The 23,003-nt window shown below is 25.7% G+C and overlaps 5 protein-coding genes across 5 annotated transcripts in view; 4 read left to right on the plus strand and 1 right to left on the minus strand.

Annotated features, from left to right (window-relative positions):
* Nucleotides 1–2,925, plus strand: part of Phum_PHUM593170 (uncharacterized protein) — a gene marked incomplete at both ends in the record, with an annotated part of 6,453 nt that extends 3,528 nt beyond the window's left edge. Inside the window, 11 exons of the mRNA XM_002432533.1 lie at nt 18–178; nt 395–592; nt 659–799; nt 883–1,028; nt 1,137–1,291; nt 1,400–1,528; nt 1,633–1,669; nt 1,693–1,862; nt 2,229–2,333; nt 2,437–2,700; nt 2,767–2,925. Of these exons, the coding sequence (XP_002432578.1) occupies nt 18–178; nt 395–592; nt 659–799; nt 883–1,028; nt 1,137–1,291; nt 1,400–1,528; nt 1,633–1,669; nt 1,693–1,862; nt 2,229–2,333; nt 2,437–2,700; nt 2,767–2,925 (1,665 nt within the window). The remainder of the gene's footprint in view (nt 1–17; nt 179–394; nt 593–658; nt 800–882; nt 1,029–1,136; nt 1,292–1,399; nt 1,529–1,632; nt 1,670–1,692; nt 1,863–2,228; nt 2,334–2,436; nt 2,701–2,766) is intronic.
* A 625-nt stretch (nt 2,926–3,550) lies between these two features.
* Nucleotides 3,551–5,341, plus strand: Phum_PHUM593380 (uncharacterized protein; the record flags this gene model as incomplete). Its single annotated transcript, XM_002432534.1, has 7 exons — nt 3,551–3,736; nt 3,827–3,966; nt 4,122–4,220; nt 4,300–4,460; nt 4,600–4,738; nt 4,831–4,966; nt 5,141–5,341. 7 exons carry the CDS (start codon nt 3,551–3,553, stop codon nt 5,339–5,341), a joined length of 1,062 nt encoding a protein of 353 aa, XP_002432579.1.
* Nucleotides 5,342–5,492: 151 nt separating this feature from the next.
* Phum_PHUM593390 (uncharacterized protein) lies at nt 5,493–10,037 on the plus strand (the record flags this gene model as incomplete). The annotated part of the gene is made up of 15 exons (XM_002432535.1): nt 5,493–5,736; nt 5,814–6,073; nt 6,199–6,455; nt 6,578–6,740; nt 6,819–6,884; nt 7,025–7,209; nt 7,303–7,497; nt 7,570–7,716; nt 7,881–8,029; nt 8,356–8,472; nt 8,676–8,833; nt 8,955–9,149; nt 9,236–9,330; nt 9,479–9,716; nt 9,792–10,037. The coding sequence occupies 15 exons, from the start codon at nt 5,493–5,495 to the stop codon at nt 10,035–10,037; spliced, it is 2,715 nt and encodes a 904-aa protein (XP_002432580.1).
* Nucleotides 10,038–10,622: 585 nt separating this feature from the next.
* On the plus strand, nt 10,623–16,170 carry Phum_PHUM593400 (plasminogen, putative; the record flags this gene model as incomplete). Its single annotated transcript, XM_002432536.1, has 17 exons — nt 10,623–10,727; nt 10,816–10,969; nt 11,056–11,202; nt 11,295–11,429; nt 11,499–11,737; nt 11,815–12,058; nt 12,139–12,296; nt 13,099–13,258; nt 13,377–13,628; nt 13,722–13,885; nt 14,041–14,251; nt 14,562–14,705; nt 14,794–14,928; nt 15,006–15,203; nt 15,345–15,494; nt 15,583–15,828; nt 15,980–16,170. The coding sequence occupies 17 exons, from the start codon at nt 10,623–10,625 to the stop codon at nt 16,168–16,170; spliced, it is 3,033 nt and encodes a 1,010-aa protein (XP_002432581.1).
* A 432-nt stretch (nt 16,171–16,602) lies between these two features.
* On the minus strand, nt 16,603–18,496 carry Phum_PHUM593410 (uncharacterized protein; the record flags this gene model as incomplete). The annotated part of the gene is made up of 2 exons (XM_002432537.1): nt 16,603–17,380; nt 17,478–18,496. 2 exons carry the CDS (start codon nt 18,494–18,496, stop codon nt 16,603–16,605), a joined length of 1,797 nt encoding a protein of 598 aa, XP_002432582.1.
* Between the last annotated feature and the right edge of the window lie 4,507 nt (nt 18,497–23,003).

Consider the following 23,003-nt stretch of genomic DNA (forward strand, 5'->3'; position numbering starts at 1 on the left):
TGGGAGTTATTCCGAAGCATTTATTAATATTCGAAGAAAAATATCGTTCTCGTCCTTTTAGTCTCCATTTTACTAATTTAGGATTGTGCGGATTTACTAAATTTCATTTGAATATTGTTATTGTCGTGGTTGGAGCTTCTCGAACTGCATTATCATTTTTACAAAATTTAATTTTTGGGTATTAATTTTACAAAATATAAAGAAATGTGTAATTTAGATTTTACTTTTGAAATCTGTTAGGAAGGAACCATTCAATTCAACATTTCATTTAAAAATATTTTTAAACAAAAAAAAAAAAACTTACGATATATTTACTTTATAGAGTGTGAGAAATAACGTAAAGCCTTATTATTAAAAAAAAAAAAAAAAAGTTAGGTAAAAAAACGTTTTTCAGGTCTTCAAGTTCTTACATTATCTACAACAATTTAATTTGTGTAACTCCACACGGTTATGATTTTATTGATGGCACCGAGGAAGATGTTAAAAGTCTTTTGTTTCCAATCAGGGATAACACTGGTAAAAAACATGAATCTATGCTTTCATTACAAATATATGTCAACTTCATTTACGGTCTCATGACTAAAATAAATCGGTAAGTAAACCGTCAACTGAAAACAATCTTCATTTGATCATAAAATTTTTTTTTCCTTTACATTAGATCGGAAAAGTATATAGTTGTTAATAATGAAGTTACCGTTAAGTATGATTATTTAATTTTAACATGCGGTCTTCAATATTCACCACCCATGCCACAAGCGATGGAATCATCTAAAGATCAATGTCGTAAATTTCATAAAAGGTAAGCAAAAAAATCATCAAGTCAGATTTAAAATCCGTTGTTACTTATTTCTAATTACTGGTTTTTTTTTTTTTATTTATCAGTTCTTTAGCCCGATTTTTATTTCGAGTAGAACCTAAAATAAAAAATGAACCAAAAAGTCCTTTGAACCTTTTCATAATAAATAGTGTTACCGATGCCAAAACCTCTCTTCATTCTTTAAAATCATTAATGGAACAACTTAATACAAGTACGTATAATTATTACTGTAATTTATATAAATTAAAAAAGCAATTTTAACAGAGTATTGCATTTAAAAAAAAAAAATTATTATAGGTTAAAAATTTTAATGTTGCAGACGTAGAACAAAAAATTGTTGTTTACGGACATAACTTGCATGTTTTCCTACTTATAAATGCTTTAATTAAACTTGGCGTACCTGGAGAAATTATTGTTTTTGTTGAACCATTTCCGCCAAAGGAATCGAAAGTAACAGTTTTCAATGATAGTAATGTGAGTATTATTATTGTTTTATTACGATTTAGATTTAAATAATTACGTTTTACTTTTACATTAAAATTAATATTAAATTTTGATTTTTCATTTTCATTTGTTTTGTAGGTAGATGAAAAAGTTTTAGATTCGGTTAAAAAATTAAAAGTACATTATTATCAAAAATATTTTTTACACGATTGGTCCATTTCGTCAGAATATATAACTTCAATTACTTTTCGATCGAATTATAAAGAAGTGACTTTTCAATGTCTTGCTTTTTTTCCATTTGTTCAAAAACTTGTCTCAGAAATAACTTTTAATGGTACGTTAAAAAAAATTTTTTTTTTTTTTTTTTTAAGAAGAAAATCAAAATGAAAATTTTTATTCGATTAAAACGTAAAAAATAAAAATATTTACAGCTTGCTCAGAGGCTGGACTCGTGTATGATGGCAGGCTTATAATAAATAATAGATTTAAAACTAACGACGATTATATTTATGCGGCTGGACCATTCACAAAATATTCACGACGATATTATGCCTACCAACAAGATCATCTTCATTATAATTCTTCGGAAATTGGCGAAAAGGTACTTACTACGAGTAATTTTTATTTTGAAAATTTTTCTTTTAAATTAAATGCAATTTGTAATTTCAATATGTCACGTTCTGACTGTTTCAGTTAGCTAAAATTCTTAAAAATAAAATTGATCCTACGATAGAAGAAAAATTTCATCTTCCAAAGGATACACTATTAGAAATGAAATCACCCCTGATAATTTATTGTCAATTACCTGGTGACCTTTATTTTTTTACAATAAAAAAACCCGGAAAAGAAATAGATCGCGAAACAGCATGCAATTTTATGGATTACGTAAATATAACAAAAAAAAAAATTAATAGTTTTTTTTGGTTTTGAAGTTTTAAAATAAAAAAAAATTTTTTTACCCGACCAGGGAGAGGTTTTAATAACAGGATTACCTAAAATGGAAAATGGATATTTTCGTTTACATCTTGATCCTCAAGGTTTTGTCGTATCACTTACGTGCTTAAGTAAAAATGTTTGTCAAAGATTTTATATATATATATATATATATATTATTAAAAATGAAAATGATTCCTTTTTTCAAAGTATTTATTTTCTCACCGAAAATGTATTTTTAGGAAATCGACTACGTTAATTTAAGTTCGGTATTGGGATTACACGAAAAACTTTTAAATAATTTATTGCTTCGATACGATTTGGGTCTTATACCGGATTTATTTGAATATTTTCGTGAACCCTGGACTCAAGCTATTTTTCACGAAAAATTTCCTCTCCTCAGTCAACAAAATCACAAAGCTTTTGATAAAAACATAAATGAATCCGTGGAGGTTAATTTTGTTGAAAGCATAATTCAAAAGCTAATACGGAATCGTTGGCAGGCAGTAAGTCGAAATAAATGAAAGTTCGAAATGTAAAAAATAAAAAACTATATAATAGATATTTTCTAGCTTCCAGAATCATTGAAACGTAAAATTGAATCAGAGTTTATTGATTCTTCAATTGAAAAAGAAATTAAAGACAATCTATTAGGATTTTTAGAATTTTACAAGGGAGATTTTTCCAAATATGCAATTCCAAGCACTTTAAGTAAATTACTTTACGATTAAGTAATTATATTTACAACGGAGAACAAAATGAAAGGAAATCCTGTGATTATTATTGGAAAAATATTGAAAAATAACCATAACGTTTATTTATGTATAAATGGGGATTTAAATTAAAGTTTACAACAACAACAAAAAAATTTAAATTATTTGTTAAAAATTTTTTAATTTAAATTTGTTTCTCACTTTACGCGTATTATATACAGAACTCTTAACTTAACTTTTTCTAGAAGGCTATTATATTTTTTTTTCAATGTAAATATTTACTGTGCTCTGCTTTGTTTAAATTTTGATACTTTTATACAATTATTAATAATAAAAAAAAAAGTATAGATTAATTTATGTATACATAAATTAATCGTTATTCTTAAAATTTTTTTTTAAAAGTAAAATTATTTCAATATTTAAGTGAGAAAACAAAAAAAAAAAAAAAGTTATAGTTTTTATATACAAAAGATAAGTAAACATTTTATATAAACTTATTTGCAAAATAATAGTTTTATTATTAAATTTACTGCTTAAATTATTTTAAATTGTAAACTTTAATGTAACAAAGTACATTTTTTTATGTGCGAAACAAATTTGAATTGTTTGTCAACGTGTTTAACTTTATTTACCTCATAATAAAATGATTAGAAGACGGTTTGGTAGTAAAAATATTGACGACCTGCTAGTTAATAAAAGACATCAAAAATGTGTACCTAAAAATTTAAATCGTTTCAAGGCTCCGTTAGTATCAGGTGATTTTCCATCGAGGGTTTCTCTAATCGAAGAAAAAAGTTCAATAAAAGAAGAAGAAAGCTTTAATATATCTGTTAAATCAGAAGTAAAAATTTTTTTATTTTAATTTCAATTAAATTGTAAATTTAAAGAGTTTTATTAGCTTTTTTCGCTTTTGTTATAGGAAAAATATTTAGGAAAACCTCCTATCACTTATTGGAGAAGAGCCGAAAGTAGTGATGTTGATGCCGTTTGTAAACTAGTAGAAAAATCTCATGGTTTTGTGAAAGAATTATTCACAGAACCCGATGTACCGGATTTAATGTCAGGAAAATATTTTTTTTTTTTTTGTTTTCCCATGAAGTTTAAACTTATATATATTTAAATCAATGTAATTTATAATTTTTACATTTAACAATAAAAAAAAATATAATTTTTTTCAGTGAAAAATCAACTATCTCAATAATTCTTTTCAATAGCGAACAACAATTAATATCATTTACGAGCGTATTTGCTTATCCAAATATACCGGCAGTACCTTCATTTGAATGGTATCAATGGTTTGATAATGCTTATAGGTACTAAAATCAATCGCGTTTACATTAACATGGATAAAAAAAAAATTAAAAAATTTTTTTTTTTGTTTTTTTTTTTTAGAATAACGGGCTCTAATCCGAGAAATACATTGTTTATACATTACATTGGTTGGGAAAGTAATTATTATTCCGACTTTTTGCGTTTAACATTGGAAACGTTATTTTTAGAATTTAACTTTTTGAGTCATTTAATAATTATTAAACCTCCGAAGGTGAAAATACGTTAGTATACCTTTTTCACGTAATCATTTACTTATTTAATTTTTTATTATTATTATTTTTATTAAAAAGAAGAACTAAATCAAATTTATTTTGTTGCAATTTAATTATAATTGTATTTAAATTCATTATTGGTTTTCAGCAAGCATTATTGCTGATAATTTCATTCAAGCTTTACCGAAAGATGCTCAAATGTTCGCTTGTGATTTGTCATCTATACAAACTGTCTTGTTATGTTTGAAATACTCCATCATGGAACACTTGAAAATTCGTTTAGCTATGTAAGTAAGCTTTCATTCATTTAAAAACAAAAAAAAAAAAAAATTTTTTTTCAAGGAAAATTTAAGTCGACTAATTGAAATTTAAATAATAGGGTAGAAGATCATGATGATTTGATGCCAATAGTAGATCAGCATACCGAAAGGCTAAAACAATTATACGGAGATTATTGCATAGCTGAAATAATTGAGTATCCAGGAACAAACGATCGGAAAACTTTAGTTTGTGAAGTAAGTAGTACCTTGATGAAAAACAAAAATAAGTATTTTTATCAAACGTATGAAACTTTTAAATGGTTTTTACATGATTGTAAATTTTGTTAAAATTACTATTCGAATTGTTTTACTGTTAATTGCATTGCACATGCATTTGATAACATCAAACATTTTTTATTTTGCTTTTAGTCAATGGGATATGCTATAGGATTTATGAATATTAATAGAGCAATAGATTTTGAACTTTTGAACACTCAATTTGATTTAGGTGGATTTCACGGTTTAAGAAAACCAACCGAAGAAGATACTAAGCCCTCAGACATTAACTTGGACGATGAAGATAAACCGATACGTCTTCCTAGTAAAGTGAATCCAACTATGGACGTGTAAGAATTTTAAAAAAAAAAAAAAAAATACAAAATCAATATTAAACTATAATAACTATAACTATATTACGATAACTGCATATAAATATTATAAGGTTTAAAAACCGTAATAAGCTTAAAAAAAATTTTAAAATTTCAGAATAAGCAGTAAAGACATGTTAAGATTTTTAAACTGGCAACCAACTCTTTGTGCATCGGAAGAAGATTTATCTTCCAATGGTGAAAATGAACGATTAAAACGATACAACGAATTAACAAGATCAATGTCCGAACTTCTTCACGAGACTTTAAATTTAAAATTGGCTCCTAAATTTACCGCACATGCCCTGGGTTCGAAATTCGTTGGAAAAAAAGAAAAATCAAAAAAATCATTTTCTAAAAAAGCAGATTTATATGCAGGTATTTCTTATGAAATTTTTTTAACCCAAAAAAAAAAAAACGGATGGTATTAATTTTATTTTTTTTATTTTAAACAGATGATAAATGGGTTAGTGCTGACGAAACTTCTGTAACCGCCGAACAATCTCTAATTTCTCTTCAGTACTACAATTTACCCGTTTATCACGGTTCTCCCAATGCGTTTTGTGTTGAATTTTTTGCCGTCCACCATAATTTTGATGAGAGACTTTGTTTAGGATTTATTGAAGCTGCTTTTGAAGTGTTCCAAGATTTAGATTACTGTATATTTACAATACCATCACAGTCTCCGACTTTTCCACTATTAGATTTATTTACCGTACACTTTATTTTCATACTAGATTAAAAACCTTAAAAAAAAAAAAAAATCTTTTGTAATTTTTTTTCTTCAACGTTTAAAAATATTAATCGCGTACATTGAAATTTTTTTTTAATCTTTTACAGAGAGTTACTCCTAGACCTTTGAAAAGATTTAAACAAGAATTATACGTTTGTCATAGAAGTTCCATCATGATTACTTTTATGAGAGTTAGACGGGTTAACAAATCGGATCTGGATGAAATTGCAAATTTACTTAATGGTATCAAAAATAAGGATTTTATTTATGCGGATATAGCAAGTAGTTGTTTTTACACTGACAGTGCTTACCAAGCATTTGTACTCGTTTGTTTTAAATCCATAGTCGGTGTTGCTGTAGTATGGTTTGTAAAAATTTATATTTAATTTTTTTTAAATGTTGAAATCCAAAATGAAAATAATTAACATTATTTTAATTTAGTAATGAAAATAAAATGGAATATCTTCTACATCACTATCGAATAAGCGATTTATTAGACTTTGACATGCACAAAATTGATTACCACGCTATATTAAAGCATTTAATTTTAAGCCCTATTTATCAAGCCCACGGTCGTTTTTTCCTGAGGGATATTATGAGAATGGCCGATACGACTGCTTTATACAGAACCCGTTACGAAGAAGCAGAGGTTAAAAATAATTATTGCCATTGAAATTATCAACTGCATTATTAAGACCTTGTGAATTTTAATATTATTTATACTTAGGGCAATTGGAGTTCGTCAATAATAAACGTATTGGGTCAACTGGTACCGGTCAAACCTAAAAGAACTGTTAGTAAATTTCAAATTAAAAAAAAAAAAAAAATTGATTTTATAAAAATAATTTAATGGAGTTTAAAATATTTAAATTAATTAAGAATTGAAAAATCACATTTGAATTAAAATTTAAATTATTTTTTTTTTAGATAAAGTTTCACGTGCCATCTTTAGGAACAAATGTTCCTCCTCCGCATTTTCTTATCGAAGAAGAACCATTTTCTTTATATCATATAAATTCGAGAATATGTGGAGTAAAAAAATTTAGCTGCAATATAAACGTTGTCGTGGTGGGAGCTTCAAGAACCGCATTCGCTTTTTTAGAATACGTTTTTTTTTCGTGGGTATTTTTAAATATCAACTTTTTATCTCTCATAAAATTTCATTTTTCGTTTTATTAATTTAAAAAAAAAAAAAAATTTCTTCTTATCAGGCCTTCTGCAACTTATGTCACTTATAATAATTTCACTTTGGTAGATCCTCATGGACTAAGTACAGATTTACCAACTCATCCAGCAAGAGATTGTATTTTTCCTTTCCGCGGAAAATTTAGTCGTTATTACAAAATACAAATATGTTTGAAAGCTTATGTTAATTACGTTTACGGTATTATGACGTCAATTAATAGGTAAACAAATAGTTCTGCAAAAATTTTTTAAAATTTGATATTGAATTGCAAAAAAAAAATTTGACTTTTCAGAGTAGAGAAATATATAACCATTAATAATGATTTAACTTTACCTTATGATTACCTGATACTATTGTGTGGAAGACAGTATGTTATGCCCGTACCATTTTCAACAGTTTCTGAATTTAAAGAATGTCGCAGAAGATTTAGACCAAGATGGTAATTTTTTTTTTTGATTTTTACAAGTTTTTTTTTTTAATAGTTTCCATTAGTTTGTGATTTTATTTTATTTTATATTTATTGAACACATTCATTTATATGTATCAATATTTATTATATTTCTATTGTTAAAATTTCATAAAAATTTTTTTTTTTTTTTCTAGCACTCTATTTAAGTATTTAACAAATTTGCAGAGCAAAGAAAAAGAATTTGAAACTCCTTATCCATCGAATGTGTTTATAATTAATTCTTTAGTGGATGCCACAAATGTTTTTATTTCACTACAATATTTAATTCATAAAAGAAAAGGATGTAAGTTAGTGTGTGTTTAATTTTTTTTTGTGAAATAAATAATTGAATTATTTTTTCTTAATTTTTTTTTTTCAGTTGATACACAAGAAAAAATAATAATCTATGGATATCACATCCGTACATTTTTAACAGTTCAAGCTTTGTTGAAATATGGTTTCCCACCAGAAATGATTGTTGTTGTGGAACCTTTTCCAAACGGTTGTCATTATGTTTCCTGTTTCAAGGATACTAATGTAAAAAAATATTTTAGAAAATTTAGTTTAAAGTTTTTTAACCTTAAAAATAATGATAATCAATTTTTTTTTTTTTTTATTAGATTGACGAAGCTGTTATTAATACCCTGAAAGATTTAAAAATTGATCACTATCAGGGATACATATTACACGATTGGAATTTTTGCGATAATAATCAAATTCAATCGGCTACATTTCATGCAGAAAAACGTAGAGTTACAATTCAATGCCTGGCAATGATTCCTTACGTTGACAAAGTCGTTTCTTTGGTCACTTTTAAAGGTGTTAATTTTTTTTTTTTTTTAACAATAGTAAAATAATCCTAAGTTAATTAGAAAATCAATAAAAAAAAGAAAGGGCTGTGCATATATATATGCATATAACGCAAATTTGTTTTTTTTTTTTTTTTTAAGCAATTAATGAAGCTTCTTTAGTTTACGATGGAAAACTTGTTATAAATAGCTCATTTCAAACTAATGATGAATACATATATGCAGCTGGTGGTTTGACTAAATACAAAAGAAAATATTATGCCACTGATCGAAATCATAAATACTACAATGCCAACGAAGTTGGAAGACTTGTAAATATTAATAACAATGTTTAATTTTTTTTTAATTAGTATTTATATTGAATCATTGATAATCGCTTATTATGCAATAAGATTTTACGCAGTAATGATTTTATTGCAGTTAGCCGAAATTATCAGGAAAAAAATTGATCCGACAATGGAAGATACGGAAAATGAAAAACCTTCCGAATTAGTACCGGATATGAAGGAACCATTAATTTTTTACGGTTCCTTACCTGGAGATTGGAATTTTTTACATATAAAAAGACCTGGAAAAAATAAAGAAATAGACACTAATACAACAATTCAACAAATTGTACGGCCATCAAAAAATTTTTTTTTTCATCATAGGCATCGAATGAAAGTTATGTAGAATTATTGACACGTTCATAATTTTTTTAGGGAGATATATTAATAACCGGAGATTGTAAAATGAGTAACGGAAATGGATATTTTAAATTGACATTAGATGATTTCGGTTTCGTCATGGATATTATGTGTTATACAAAAGAAGTAATTAAATTAACAAAAAAAAAAAAATAATAATAATTCGATTGGTTAAATTTAATATTTTTTTTTTTTTTTGTAAAAATTTTAAATTTAATATTATTATTATTAGGAAATTGACGTCATCAATTTGGAAAGGTTGTTTGGAAAACACGAAAAACTTCTTAATGATTTATTAGTTAGATTCGATTTAGGAATGATAAATGATTTTTATTCATATTTTCGAGAACCTTGGACTTATGCAATATATCATGACGAATTTAAATTTGTTCAAAGTGATAATTATAAATTACTTGAAGAAGAAGTACCTCCTGAAAATTCAGAAAAAATTGTCGATATGGTTATGAAAACTCTTAAAGCTAGTAATTGGCAAAGGGTGAGTTGTTTATAATTTTTTATTTTTTTATTTTAAATTCAATTTATTAAAAAAAAAAAATTGTTTACTTTTCAGCCTCGTAATGAAAGCATAAGAGAAATTAAGGCACATTTTAATCAATCTAATGTTAAACAGCGAATAATTGACAACATATTAGATTTTCTTTATTATTACGAAGAACCTTTTCCGATGTACGCCACGCCAAAAATTCTTCAAGCTCTTCTACGTGATTCAAATTCTTCCGTACTTCATAAACTTCCTCCTCATGAAGGTTCGACAAAATCCTCAATTAGAATTTCCGATATGGTTCACCGATATTAAAATCAATTATAAATAATGATTTTCTTTGCCGGAATAAAAAAAAAAAAAAAAACTTCTTTTTGTATATTTAAATAAAATGGCGGTAACGAAAAAAATGGTAACGAATAAAAAAATTAATATTTATTTAAGTTAAATATAATACATTTAAGCAGGAAATTATAAAAACTGAAAATAAATAATTCTGATAAATACTATCCAATTATTATTTTTTTTTTTTTTTTTTTTAAAACGTATTCTACTTTCTATAATATTAATATATTTAAAAAAATTTTTATTTTAAATGAAAATAAGCGTTAAAAAAAAAAAAAAAAGAATACTTTAAAAACCAGAATATAAATTGTTCTACTTTTAACATTTGATGATCTAACTTAAATATTAATATCATTATTGGTATCATCATATTGTATTTATTTAAACTTAAGTTTATGTACACAAACATTTATGTATCATTATTAATAATTTATCAATCGTTTATTCTTTGTTAATAATATAGGAACAGTAAAACATTGCAGAATGTTAAAAAATGTGTTTTTGATATTATCAATAATACACGTTTCTTATTTAAAAAATTTAATAGACTTAGAAATGTGTAAATTAACTCACGAAGGTACAGAATATATTGGAAAAATATCTAAAACTGAAACAAATATTAGTTGTTTATTTTGGAATTCTGATTCTATCGATGCCGAGGTATTTAAATTAATATCAAAATACATATTTGAAATCACAATGTTATGTTTATTAAAATAATTTTTTTTATTTATTTTAGAGTTCTAAGGATATATTAAATGAAGCATTTCCGGATGGATCAAAAATTATGGCAAAAAATTATTGCAGAAATCCAACAAAAAATCCTAAAGGCCCTTGGTGTTATACGGCTAAAAAAAATTTAATATACGATACGTGTGATATACCGATTTGTAAAAATTTCGGTAATGAGACAAAAAAAAAATAAAAATAAATTTTAAAAAAAAAAATTTTTTAATTGCGTAATGATGAATTATTTATTTAAATTTAGAATGTCGGATTAGTGGTACCGGTATTGAATATTCTGGATTAATTGACAATTCCGCGTCTGGAAAAAAATGCACAGAATGGAAAAGTAAACGTAAACTCAAGAATCAAAATGAAGAAATTTTTTTAAAAAATAATCTTTTCCCAGATGGTATTTATCATTTTGTGTTATTTAAATTTGAAATTGATAAACATCATTATTTTTTTTTTCATTAAAAACTCATGTTTTTTTTTTTTAAAAAGAATCAATCAAAACTGCTGGAAAAAGATGTAGGAATCCAAATGGTGATGTTGGAGGTCCTTGGTGTTACGTAGAAAATGATGAAAATGAATTGCAAGAAAAAGAATTTTGTGACATTCCATTTTGTGATGACATAGGTATTTTAAATAAAAATTAATAATTATATTGAACGTAAAAAAAAAAAAAATTTAAATTAAAACTTTTAGAACCCGTCATGTATTCAGAAGGTTCTTTCTCGGGGCAATATTACTTCTTTTCTAGTTTAAACGATTCACAATTTTTAAATATTAGCGTACGTCTTTGGAATCCTTCTGATTGGTTGCAAGGGCAAATTTTTTTGTATTTGAGTGCATTCGATGTTGCCCTTGATAGGCAAAATATAGATGACTGGAAATCAGGGATTGAAATTCTTATCGGTCACACAGGATCTGGAATTATAGTTCAGGTAATTATTTTTTTTTTTTTTTTTATATTTTTAAAATTTAAGTAATTTAATAATAATAATAATAATATTTTTTTAAGGAAGAAGATAACGAATTAAAAAAAACACCCTTGATTCTTTCCGGAGCTCATTGGACAGATTTATACATAAATTGGATGAATCCTGATAATTATAGTATTATTGTTCAAGTTTTTATAAACAGTAAAAGTAAGCCATTGGCAATTGCTGAAATTCTAACAGCAGGAACAATTTTTGAATTCGAAACATTTCGTTTCTTTAGTTTGGCAGGTTCACCGTCTTTGTGGAACTTGGAAGCAGATGATGGTAAACTAAACTAATTAATAAAAAATGAAATAATTTTTTTAAAAATAAAATATTTTAATAATTAAATTAATTTTATTCAGATTGTTCCATACAAACTGTAACTCAAATGAATTTTACTCGGTTTTGGTTAATGAAAAAAACTTCATTGGGAATCGATGCAGACATTTTTGTTCGAGCAGAACATGAAACTGTTATAACATTAAGATCAGTTCCAATGATAAAATTAAAACAAGTACAGGTACTGCCACACTTATTCGCCATTATCAATTTAAAAAAATTAAATAATGATGAAATTTATTTTATATATAAGATTTTATCAGAAATAATTTAATTTTAGATAACGCTCAAAAAGAAACAAATACAAATTTCAACTTTTAATTTAAAAAATGAGACGGAAATAATAAAGAAATCATTTTTGCCTAATTTCTTATTAAATTTTTGGAAATGGCAAAATTTTAAAATTTCGTAAGTTATTGTAAATGAAAAAAAATTGAATTGAAAGACATTTGAAAATTTAAATAAAATAATTTTAGTTTAGTAAGAGAAAAGTTACAGTTTTTTTGGGTACGAGAAGCAAATACACAACTTGTTATTGAAGTAATGCATTCGAATATAGCTGAAATGTTGTGGATAACGTTGGGTACTTCGAAAATTTTATATTGGACTCTATACTGTGATCCCAACGGTATTTAATTATTTACCATAATTAATTTTTTAATATAAATATCGTCTTTATAATATTAATTTAACCGCATTACACGTTATTAATTATAAAATCAATTTTTTTTTTCTTTTTAATTATTTAGGAAACGGGAATCCCCCTTTGCCTTCCCCTCCGGAATGTATATTTCAACCGTTCGATTTATTTAATGGAACTTTAAGTGTGACAAAAGAAGGTGAACAATGCATTCCCTGGCTGGATCAAATGTTAATTCCAGATGAATACAAAAATGTTGGTTTAAAATTTTATAGTTTTTTATAATTTAATCTGTTAGCCCTAATATATTGTTTTTTAATTTAAAAAAAAATTTTATTTTCAGGAAGAATTATTTTATCCTTACGGAGGGAAATTAGCATGTGAAAATTATTGTAGAAATCTTGACAGAGATCCTCAAGGACCATTTTGTTTTATAAAAGATCCTACGAATAATTTAGAAGTTGAAAAATCTTATTGTGAGCCCAGACCGTGTAGAGTTGAAGGTACAATTTTAACATACATCAATTTCACGAAAAATTTGATAATGGTTTAATAACAGTAAATTTTTCATTAAAACTTGTAAATATTAATACTAATACATTTTATGCTCTTTATTTACAGATTGTAAAGTAGCAGGAACAGGAAATGATTATTTGGGAAAACTTAATATAACAAGATCTAAACGTCATTGTATGCCGTGGACACAAGTGAAGAATAATGAAGTAAATGTTAGCAATTTCCCTGATCCTTCAATGGAAGATGCTACCAATTATTGTAGAAATCCTACAAAAAGTATTACTGGATGTTGGTGTTATACGAATGACTCAAACGTACCTACAGACTCGTGCTTGATAAGGGATTGTGATAAACCCTGTAAATTAGTGAACTTTTTTTAGTTTTTACATAAAGAATTTTTTTTTTTTTTTATGTTAATAATTTGCGTAATGTTTTTGATTTTTATTTCAGTAGAATGCATTATTTTACTCACGAAATTTTTAAAAGGAAACAGAATGTTTATATTGCCCGCCTGGCGAAAATCGGGATTAAAATTTTGGGTTAAAGCTTGGAATCCTGATATATATGAAGGAATAGTTTTTTCCATTACGTCAAAAGATGAATTAAAAGAATACGTGCTAATAATAGGAGATGAATTAAATGAAAAATTAAAATTATATTTCAAATATGGAGACTTGGGTAATTTTTTCATTTTTTTTTTTTTTGTAAATTAAATATGAGAAAAAAATTAAATAAATTTTTTTTTTTGTTTACAGAAGTTTTATTAGAGCAAAAAACATTACCTCATTTGGTTCCTTCGGGAAGATGGGCTGGATATTGGCTTCGATCGGGTTTGGGTAGGATAGAGTTAGGATACGAAGGTGTATCACTTCCTTTTTTCGAGTGGTCCACAGAAAATGAGGAAATTATTATCGAGCCTTTTTTCATTAATTTTGGTACGATTCAAGACTATTGGATTGGTATTAATTTTGAATGCACTGGTCAGTAGCAAAAATATTTTATTATTATTTTTTTTTTGAATTTTAACGCTTTTAAAAATAAATTTTATCATTTATATATAGAATGTTTATTGGAACATAGTACAATAAATAAAGAAAATAAAATATATCCCGTTAACTTATGGAAAGAAGATAAAAGAAGTGCTAATTTGCAATTAAACGTCAGGGGTTGGGGATCCGTTTTAATCACTTTAATGTGGACTCCCGGTAAAAAAAAAAAAAAAATTTTTCCAAAAAAAATTAATTTTTATTCATTTCGATTTGTTTAAAAATTAATGTAAACGTGTTTTAGATATAAAAAGAAGTTTTGCCGTTAAAGTAGATGCAGTTTCTGAAAATATTTTTATTTTAAAATATTTAGATTCTGTAAATTATGTCGTATTAGCTACATATCCGGTAGTAAATCCGTTCTTAGAAAATGAATGGACGGTACTTAGTTTTTGGTAAAAAAATTAATTTTTAACGTTACATAAGATAAAAATTTAATTATATAATTAAAAGATTAAAATTTTTTAGCAATACAGAAGATAGTTTGACCATATACAAAAACAACGAACACGTGTTTACCTGGCCCAGCACGTTTCCTCTTTTATTTTACTGGTTTTCTATCACAACACAAGAAGGCAGCATAATATGGTCGGCTAATTGTGCGCCTGCTGGTAACATGAAGCACATTTTTTTTTTTTAAATTAAATATTATGATAAAATTAAAAATTTTTTAATTTTTGCTTTTAAGACGTGGAAGGAGGAATTCGAGATGGTAATTGGGGAGATTGGGGACCTTGGAGTTGTAGCGTGACATGTGGTAGAGGAATAGGAAAAACTGAACGTAAATGTAATAATCCGCCGCCTAATATATTTGGCAAAGAATGCAATGGATTATCCGTTTACGAAGGACCTTGTAATGATTTTCCATGCGGAGAAATATCTCCAAGTAACGAATAATAATTTTTATAGACGTAGAAAACTTAAAAAACCCTACTGCAATTATTCTCAATAAAATATTTATAATTTTATTTAGGTACCCAAAATATTATTCGGGAGTACTTATCGTCTCAGTTTCGATCTATTCAAGTTGAAAATAAAGAAAGGGTGGTTTTATCTTGCAATCCTTCTGCACTATCCATATTGGTTACGGAAATACCTAATTTAAATATAACTTGGACTCACAATGGATTAAAAATTAGCAAGTTAAAATATCATATTGATGAAAATTTCAATTTGAGTGATTATCATCATTTAAAAGATGTCGTACAAACAAAAAAATTATAGAATTTTAATATTTTTTTTTAAAATCTATGATTTACTTTTAGTTATAACACACGCACAAGACAAACATAATGGAATATATTTATGTATGATAAATCAAAATCCAAAGAGCTCTCCTACAAAAATTGTTTTAGATGTCGCGTCTTTGATCGTGATCAAAAATAAACCGACAAAAAAAATAAGAATGGGAAGAAACACTTTATTGAAATGTAACGGACTCGCTTTAACTTACGTTTATGCAGATTTATCACAAAAATGGGAATTGAATGGAACTCTCTGGAAGGATTACGGTATAGGCGGACTAGAAATGGTAATAAATAATAATACAAAAAAAAGATTATAAATATTTTTCTTTAATAAATAAATAAATAAATAATTAATTAAATTTCTATATTTAGATTACAATTGAAAAATTGGAGAACATAAATGATTCTCATGCAGGTATTTGGACTTGCGTTATCACTCAAGAAGACCTTAAATTTAAATGGGTGTCAAATTGGATTAATTTAAAAGGTTTCATTCATAATAATAATAATAATAATAATAATAATATTTTTATTATAAATTTAATATTTAATGGAAAATTTCATTTATTTCAGTTAATTCAGCACCAAGTTTTTGGTCACATCTAATGGAAGACGTGGCAACAGCGCCAATTTTCGGCAAAATGGGTAGCGAAAGAAATACAATATTATTATTTTTTTTCCTTATAGCTCTTTTCTTTGCCATTCTCATAACAGTAACAGCAGTTTTCGTTAAATTATTATTTAAAAAATAAATAAAATCTCAAAAGTTGGAAAAAAAAAAATAGATTCAGTAAATTTAATAACATTTTATAAAAAAAAACACATTTTATTAATGTTTTTTTTTTTTAATTGTAGTTAACTAAAACTGAAGGATTTTATTAATTTTTTTTAGGTAAGTAAAGCATTTTTTTTTTTTTTTTAATTAAATGGCATTTTTTCATTGCACTTTTTTTTTATTGTATTTTTTAGAATGGAGTTTTTATATACAAAAAATGTGTATTTTTAAATGACTGCAAACTTAAAAAATGTTATTTTTTGTCATAATTTTCCGTATCTGAAACGATATTTTTCTTGAGAACCGCCCGAACAGTATTCATTGTAAATAAGTTTAAATAAGAATAAGTGAAAAATTAAAATCAACGTGGAAACGGATATCCAGAAAAATGTCGGAAGACCTCCCAAATGGTGGCCATGTTGATGTAAAGCGATTAAATGATGTTCGTGTGCGGGAGCTTCGGCAATTTCAAGGACGTGAATGGCGTGCCTTAAATCTTCCATGTGCTGTTTATCATACGATATGTATAATATCGAACTTAACGGATTAGTAAGTTTTACTGGAAATGTTTTTTTTTGCTGACCTATTTGCATTATATTTTGACACCCGGCGTCACATGCATAATAATTTCTCTCACTTCTATCCAAAGCAACTTCAATAACAGTTTTAAGGTCTTCTTTTAGTATAACACTTATATTTATATGAGTATAATTTCCATAACTAATATGTCTAAATAAATATTCTCTGTGTAAATATTTAGGATGTACATTAAATTCAAGATGTTGATTACTAAATCTAAGCGTTCCAAAACTAAGAACCATTGCTTGAACAACTCCATGAGCTCCCATTTTTAACATGTTGTGACATCCATGTTTTTCTAACGTCAACAACCAATATTTGACCCTTTGATTGACATCTTCAATTGTCATCAAATCTCCCCATAAGTTTTTCGCTTCTAAGGTATGATAATCGCTATAACATCCTTCGGCATAAAAAACTTTATTCCCCATGTCTATCAATTCTTTATTATCCATTTTAGTGCTAACCTAAAAATGAATTTATTTTATTAAAAAAATAAATAAATAAAATTTTTAGACAAGCAGAAGCAAAGGTATTTACTTGTGAAAGGACATAATACATGGTTGCATTGATTTTATCTCCATTCAATGCATCTTTTGCTTTAGATGTGCCAATAGTGAAGCCTGTACTCCAAAGTTCTTGCCACACTTTGGCATGATTTTCTTTAAGATGTTCAGAATCTTCTAGAATCACTCTTTTTAAAGTATCAATCACATTTTTTTCAATTTCAGTCTTTTTAGATGTTAACAATGATTTTTTTGTCGGAGATGAATAATTTAATGAGGTAACAATATGGAGATGTTTTGTCCTCCTTGCTTCTACTAGAATTTTAATAGGAAAATTTCTAGTTGCCACAGATATGGCTATTCCTTCAGAATCACTTACATTTAAAACACCAGAATATAAATTGTATGAGGTTAAGCTTTCACCCTGTTTAATATTTACAATATGTGGCACTGAATTTGGCCAAGCAACCACTTTATTCGACTGTACATATACATCAAAATTAATATCAGTTGGGTTGGATATTTTAATGTCTTGAACGAATATGGTTTGATGCGTTCTATGGGCATAATACTGAAAAGAAGCATATACTCCACCTTCATAACATTGAAATACGTGTACAATTCCAGTTAAATAATTAGTCACTATAGCTTCTTTATAGGTTGTCATATAATAATTTTGCAAAAAAAGTATTGGGTGTATAAGTGAATTTAATGATAAACTTCTTCCTTGTTTAATAAAAATTTGACTATTTTTATTAATTTCTATACCGAAAATCCCATTTCCAACATAAGCTACATAAGGTTTTTCTTCTTTCTCAACTGGCACATGCCTTATATTGACATTATATTCAAAACTTTCTGAATAAAAAGAAGTAAGTCTATCTTTTATACAAATATCAATTTCATTTCCAACTGTGTCAGGTGAACGATGAATTTCAAATTTTCTAAATAAAAATGGAATGATGTAAACGAAGATAACTAATAAAGCAATGATACCGAATGTGATTCGTCTATAACTTAAATAACTGTCAAAATTTCTTTTAAGTCTTCTGCCTACTTCAATTAAATCCATAGTAACCTAAGTATTTTTAAGCAGTCCATGAACGCTTATAAGTTGCTTTCTTATCATTCACCAATAATTATAAACAACGTTTTGCTACCGATCGAAGGCAACAGAACGACAGTACAACTGTTTGAAAATTTGCTACAGTTAATAAAATTCACAGATTGTCAATAATGTCATTTGAAAATTTTGCTTTTAAAATACGAGTTCGTTTTTGTTTGAGAGGACATCAATGAAAGTGCCGTGATTTATTTTATAATTTGTCGGTAAGTTTTTATTTTTAACATTATATTTTAACAATTAATGGTGTCGATTCAGGTGACTCTGTCTTAGAGATTAATATGCCGAGATTTTTTAATTGTGGATCGATCTCTGCATTTGCTATATATGAACAGGTGGCGTTTTAATTTGTAATATTTTAAAAAATTTAACTTTGCTTTTATTAAAAATTATTATGAAATGGCAAACGATACGGCTCACCATATTTTTTATGATATATATAAATGAAAAATTTTAATATACAGCGGACATTTGTAAATCATTGCTACCGCGTTAATTCGTTTCATGCAAATAATTTAATAAAATTAGGTACGCAATTTATTGCATTAAAACCAATAAATAATTTTTAATTATAATAAGAATTAGGTTTTGCAGGGTACATAGAATACATTTTTAACGATTTGCACATGTATGCATTTACTAAATCTAAGCATACATTATTTAAGGCATTTTCTTAATCTTATATGGTATTGAATTAACAATTGACAATAATACAGTCTTCCCTAAATGAAAACACAGTTTTTTATGTAATTTTTATTAGTGTTTGAGATGATTTAAAAATAGTTTTACTATTTAAGTAAAAACAATTTCCTTTTTATAGCATTATTGAAATTTTTCAAATTTAAAATAATTTTTATCGAATATCAAATAATTTCTTTAGGTACATATTCTCAATATGTTTCTTTCATATCATTTTTAGCCTAAATCGGTTAATTATGTACACAATGGGAAATTATTCGAAATCAAGAGCTTGCATTGAATTTTAATTGTTAATGAATTAAAGATAGATAAGAGATGAGTTTAATAAGTAATTTTTTATAAATGTTTAGTTTTTACTTATTTTAAAATAACTAATGAATCCAAACTCAAACAATATGCTTCCCTTATTTTCCACATTGAATTATTTAATGTTTGACGATTGGTTATCTTACCATTTCGATTTAATTTTGATTAATACAGTTTAATAATAATCTTAATTATGAAAAAAATTATTTCCATAATATAGAAATAGTACCTTGTAACATTTATTTAGAGATTATTTAAAAAAAAAAAAAAGAGAGAGAGAGAAAGAAATGTAAATTTTTAATGAAAAGGTCACATTATTCAAATTTGTCATACAAATGCTGTTACATAATATTATTTTATTTTTATTAATTTTTTCTATTGAATCCCAATCGAACAAATAATAATAATATTTTTTAAATAATATAGTAAATTATTAAAAAAAAAAAAAAAAAAAAAACTGTTTGTGTGTTTCAAAGCTGAAAATTTTAATTATTTTACAATATATACACACACAATTAAGTTTTATTAAAATAACAATAAAAAAAAAAAAAAAATGCTTAAGTCAACAGGCGGAGGAGATATAATTTAATCCTTTATCATTAACAGCGTTAAACTGAAATAATTAATCAGTGTCTTAATTAATTGATATAATGTGTTATTTATATATAAATTAATTAATTTCATTCAGTTTTTCTGAAACTTAAAACACAAACAAAGAGTTTTCAAAGGTTTGTTGATGATAAAAAAAAATTGAAAAAAATGGAAAAAAAAAAAAAAAAAAAAAAAGAAACCCCCATATAATATTTTCAAGTAATTCTAAAGATGATGATAATTGATAATAATGATGAGTGATGTAGTTATTTTTTATTTTTTTTTTTTTTTTGAAGAACTTAAAAAAAAACGAAACTTAAATAATTTATCCCGAAATACAAAGGGGAAAAAAAAAAATTAATTTGTTTCTTTTTGTTTTTTTTTTTTTTTTCGTTTGAATAATAATAATAAAAAAAAAATTTTTTTTAGTCACTTCGAAATTATTATTATTATTATTTATTCGTAATGGCTTTTTCCAAAAAGCCAGTAAAGAAATGTTATTTCTGTAACAAAAAAAAAAAAAAAAAAATATTTTTACTTTAAATTATTTGTTCTTTACTAGTTTAAATGAAATGAAAAAAAAAAAAAAAAAGTAGAAGTTAGTTTTTTTTTTTTTTTTTTTTTTTTAGACATTTTATTATATTTTTTCGTGTCGGGTTTAAGAATGACAAATTGTCAGCAATCGTTTTGAGTAAAAAAAAATTTTCTTCCCCTAAGAGAAAAGTTGAAAAAAAAAAAAAAATATCTTATTTCTTACCGTCTATCAACAATGATGATAAAATTTATTACGATATTTACTACCACTAGTTGAATCTATCGGATGCCGTTTATCTAACAACCCCTTTCTCTCCCTCATCATCATCATCATCATCATCATCATTATTTATATAACTAAAAATGTAGTTTGATATATATTTTTTTTTTCCCTTTCTTATTTACATAGACTTTTCGCAAAATTAATATCTCATTCGAATCGTACAAAAAAAAAAGTAATAATAATAATAATAATAATTTGATGTAGGTGATTTTCTAATAAGGTTTTCTCATAACCCTTCTCTCTCTCTCTCTCTCTCTCTCACAATGTAATAAAACGACGTGTAAACGATTATTTTAATTTTCAGTTTATTACGGTAATAAAATAGATGTAATACTTTATAATTATCTTTCGATTATTTCGATTTTTTGATTGAAAAACGACCTCCTTCCCCCCCCCCCCCAAAAAAAAAAAAAACGGTGGTTTTTACTTAAACGAAAATATTTTTTTATCTAATAGGGTAAATTTATTTCATTAAATTTTTCTCGGATTTTAAGTCGAAAAAAAAAAAAATAAAGAAAATTAGTTTTTAATTATTATTATTATTTGTTTTTCGAAAAAAAAGAATTAAATTTTTCATGGCAATTTTATTATTATTATTATTATTTTTTTTTTAATATTTATATAACAATATTACGTTTCTACGAATTAAAATAAATAACGAGGGTTTTTTAAATTAAAAAAAAATATTTGTTTAAAGATTATTTTTGTGCATATTTTTTTTTTTTTTATAAAATATATATGTATGTATTTTCGAAGAAGAACACAAGGGAAAAATACTTGTTAGGGGAGATGGTGAGGGAGAGGGGGTTAGGGGGAGAGGAATTTGACGTCACTAAAACGTCTTGCGCAAGTTCTGTCATTGAATTTTCCAATTGTAGTCGTGTCACCCTTTAGAAAATTTCACATGGTTTGTTTCGTGTTTTTCCTTACTGAAAAAGACTGTGTTCTCCCCCAAACATTAAAAGTTGTTTCGTGTTTTTTTTTTTTTTGTTTTGTTTTTTGGGGGGTTTTTGGTTCGTTTAATAAGTTGTGGGGCAAAAAAAATTAAGTGTGATCGTTTTTTGATTAAGGCATAAACAAATAAAATATGATGATGGTTTTTTTTTTCATTCCCCCCCCCCTTCTAAAATTCTGTTTTTTTTTTGTTTTTTTTTTGAAAACACTTTAGATTTTTAAAGGTAAAAAAAAAAAAAAAAAAAACACTTGATGCATTTATTTATTTATATTATTATTATTATTACTATTATTATTACAGTTAATTGTAGAGATAAAAGAGAGTAAAAACGTGAACGCTTTACTTTGTTTTGTTTTTTGTTTGTTTTTTTGTGTTTTTTGTGTTTTTTTTTTTTTTTCAGTAAACAGTCGGGTGGTTGTCGATTTAGAATTTTTGTATATTGTCTTTAATATTTGTTTTATGTGTTTTTTTTTTAAAGTAAAAAATTTTGTTGTGTCGTAAATAGGTGAGACTGTTGTGAGTAAAGGTGAGGGGTAATAGGGGAGACTAATGGCTTATAAACTTAAAGCAATTTGTTAAATTTCTAATTAAATTTACCTCATAAAAAAAAAAAATAAATAAAAAAATAAAAAACATAAACTTTGGTTTATAAACTCGTCTTATAAAAATAAAAAATTAAAAAACTTTTTTCTTTTTTTTTTTTTTTCTTCTCTTTAATTTTTAAGCGGTTTTAAATGATTAATTATATACGGGGCGTACTAGGGGGAGGGGGGAACAGGGCGGGGGATAAGTAGTAGTATGAGTAGTAGTAATAATGGGAGAGGGAAAGAAAGACATTGACATGACATTCGTTTAATTGGCATAGTAACGCATTTAAAATAATCATAACGAAACCGCCATCGTTCGGTCATGAAAAGAATCATCGATTTTTTTTACATTTATTTATTATTATTATTATTAATAATTTTCGTTAGAGTATAAAGTATTGCTTTTTGTAATTTTTCGTCTTAATTTTTTTTAAATTTATAAACAGAAAAGGGGTAAAAGATAAATTTTAGTGATTTGAAGGGTTTACCGGGGGGGTTTTA

This window comes from Pediculus humanus, genomic scaffold (genome assembly GCF_000006295.1).
Source record: "Pediculus humanus corporis 1103172108314 genomic scaffold, whole genome shotgun sequence".
In the NCBI taxonomy this organism is placed as follows: Eukaryota; Metazoa; Arthropoda; class Insecta; order Psocodea; family Pediculidae; genus Pediculus; species Pediculus humanus.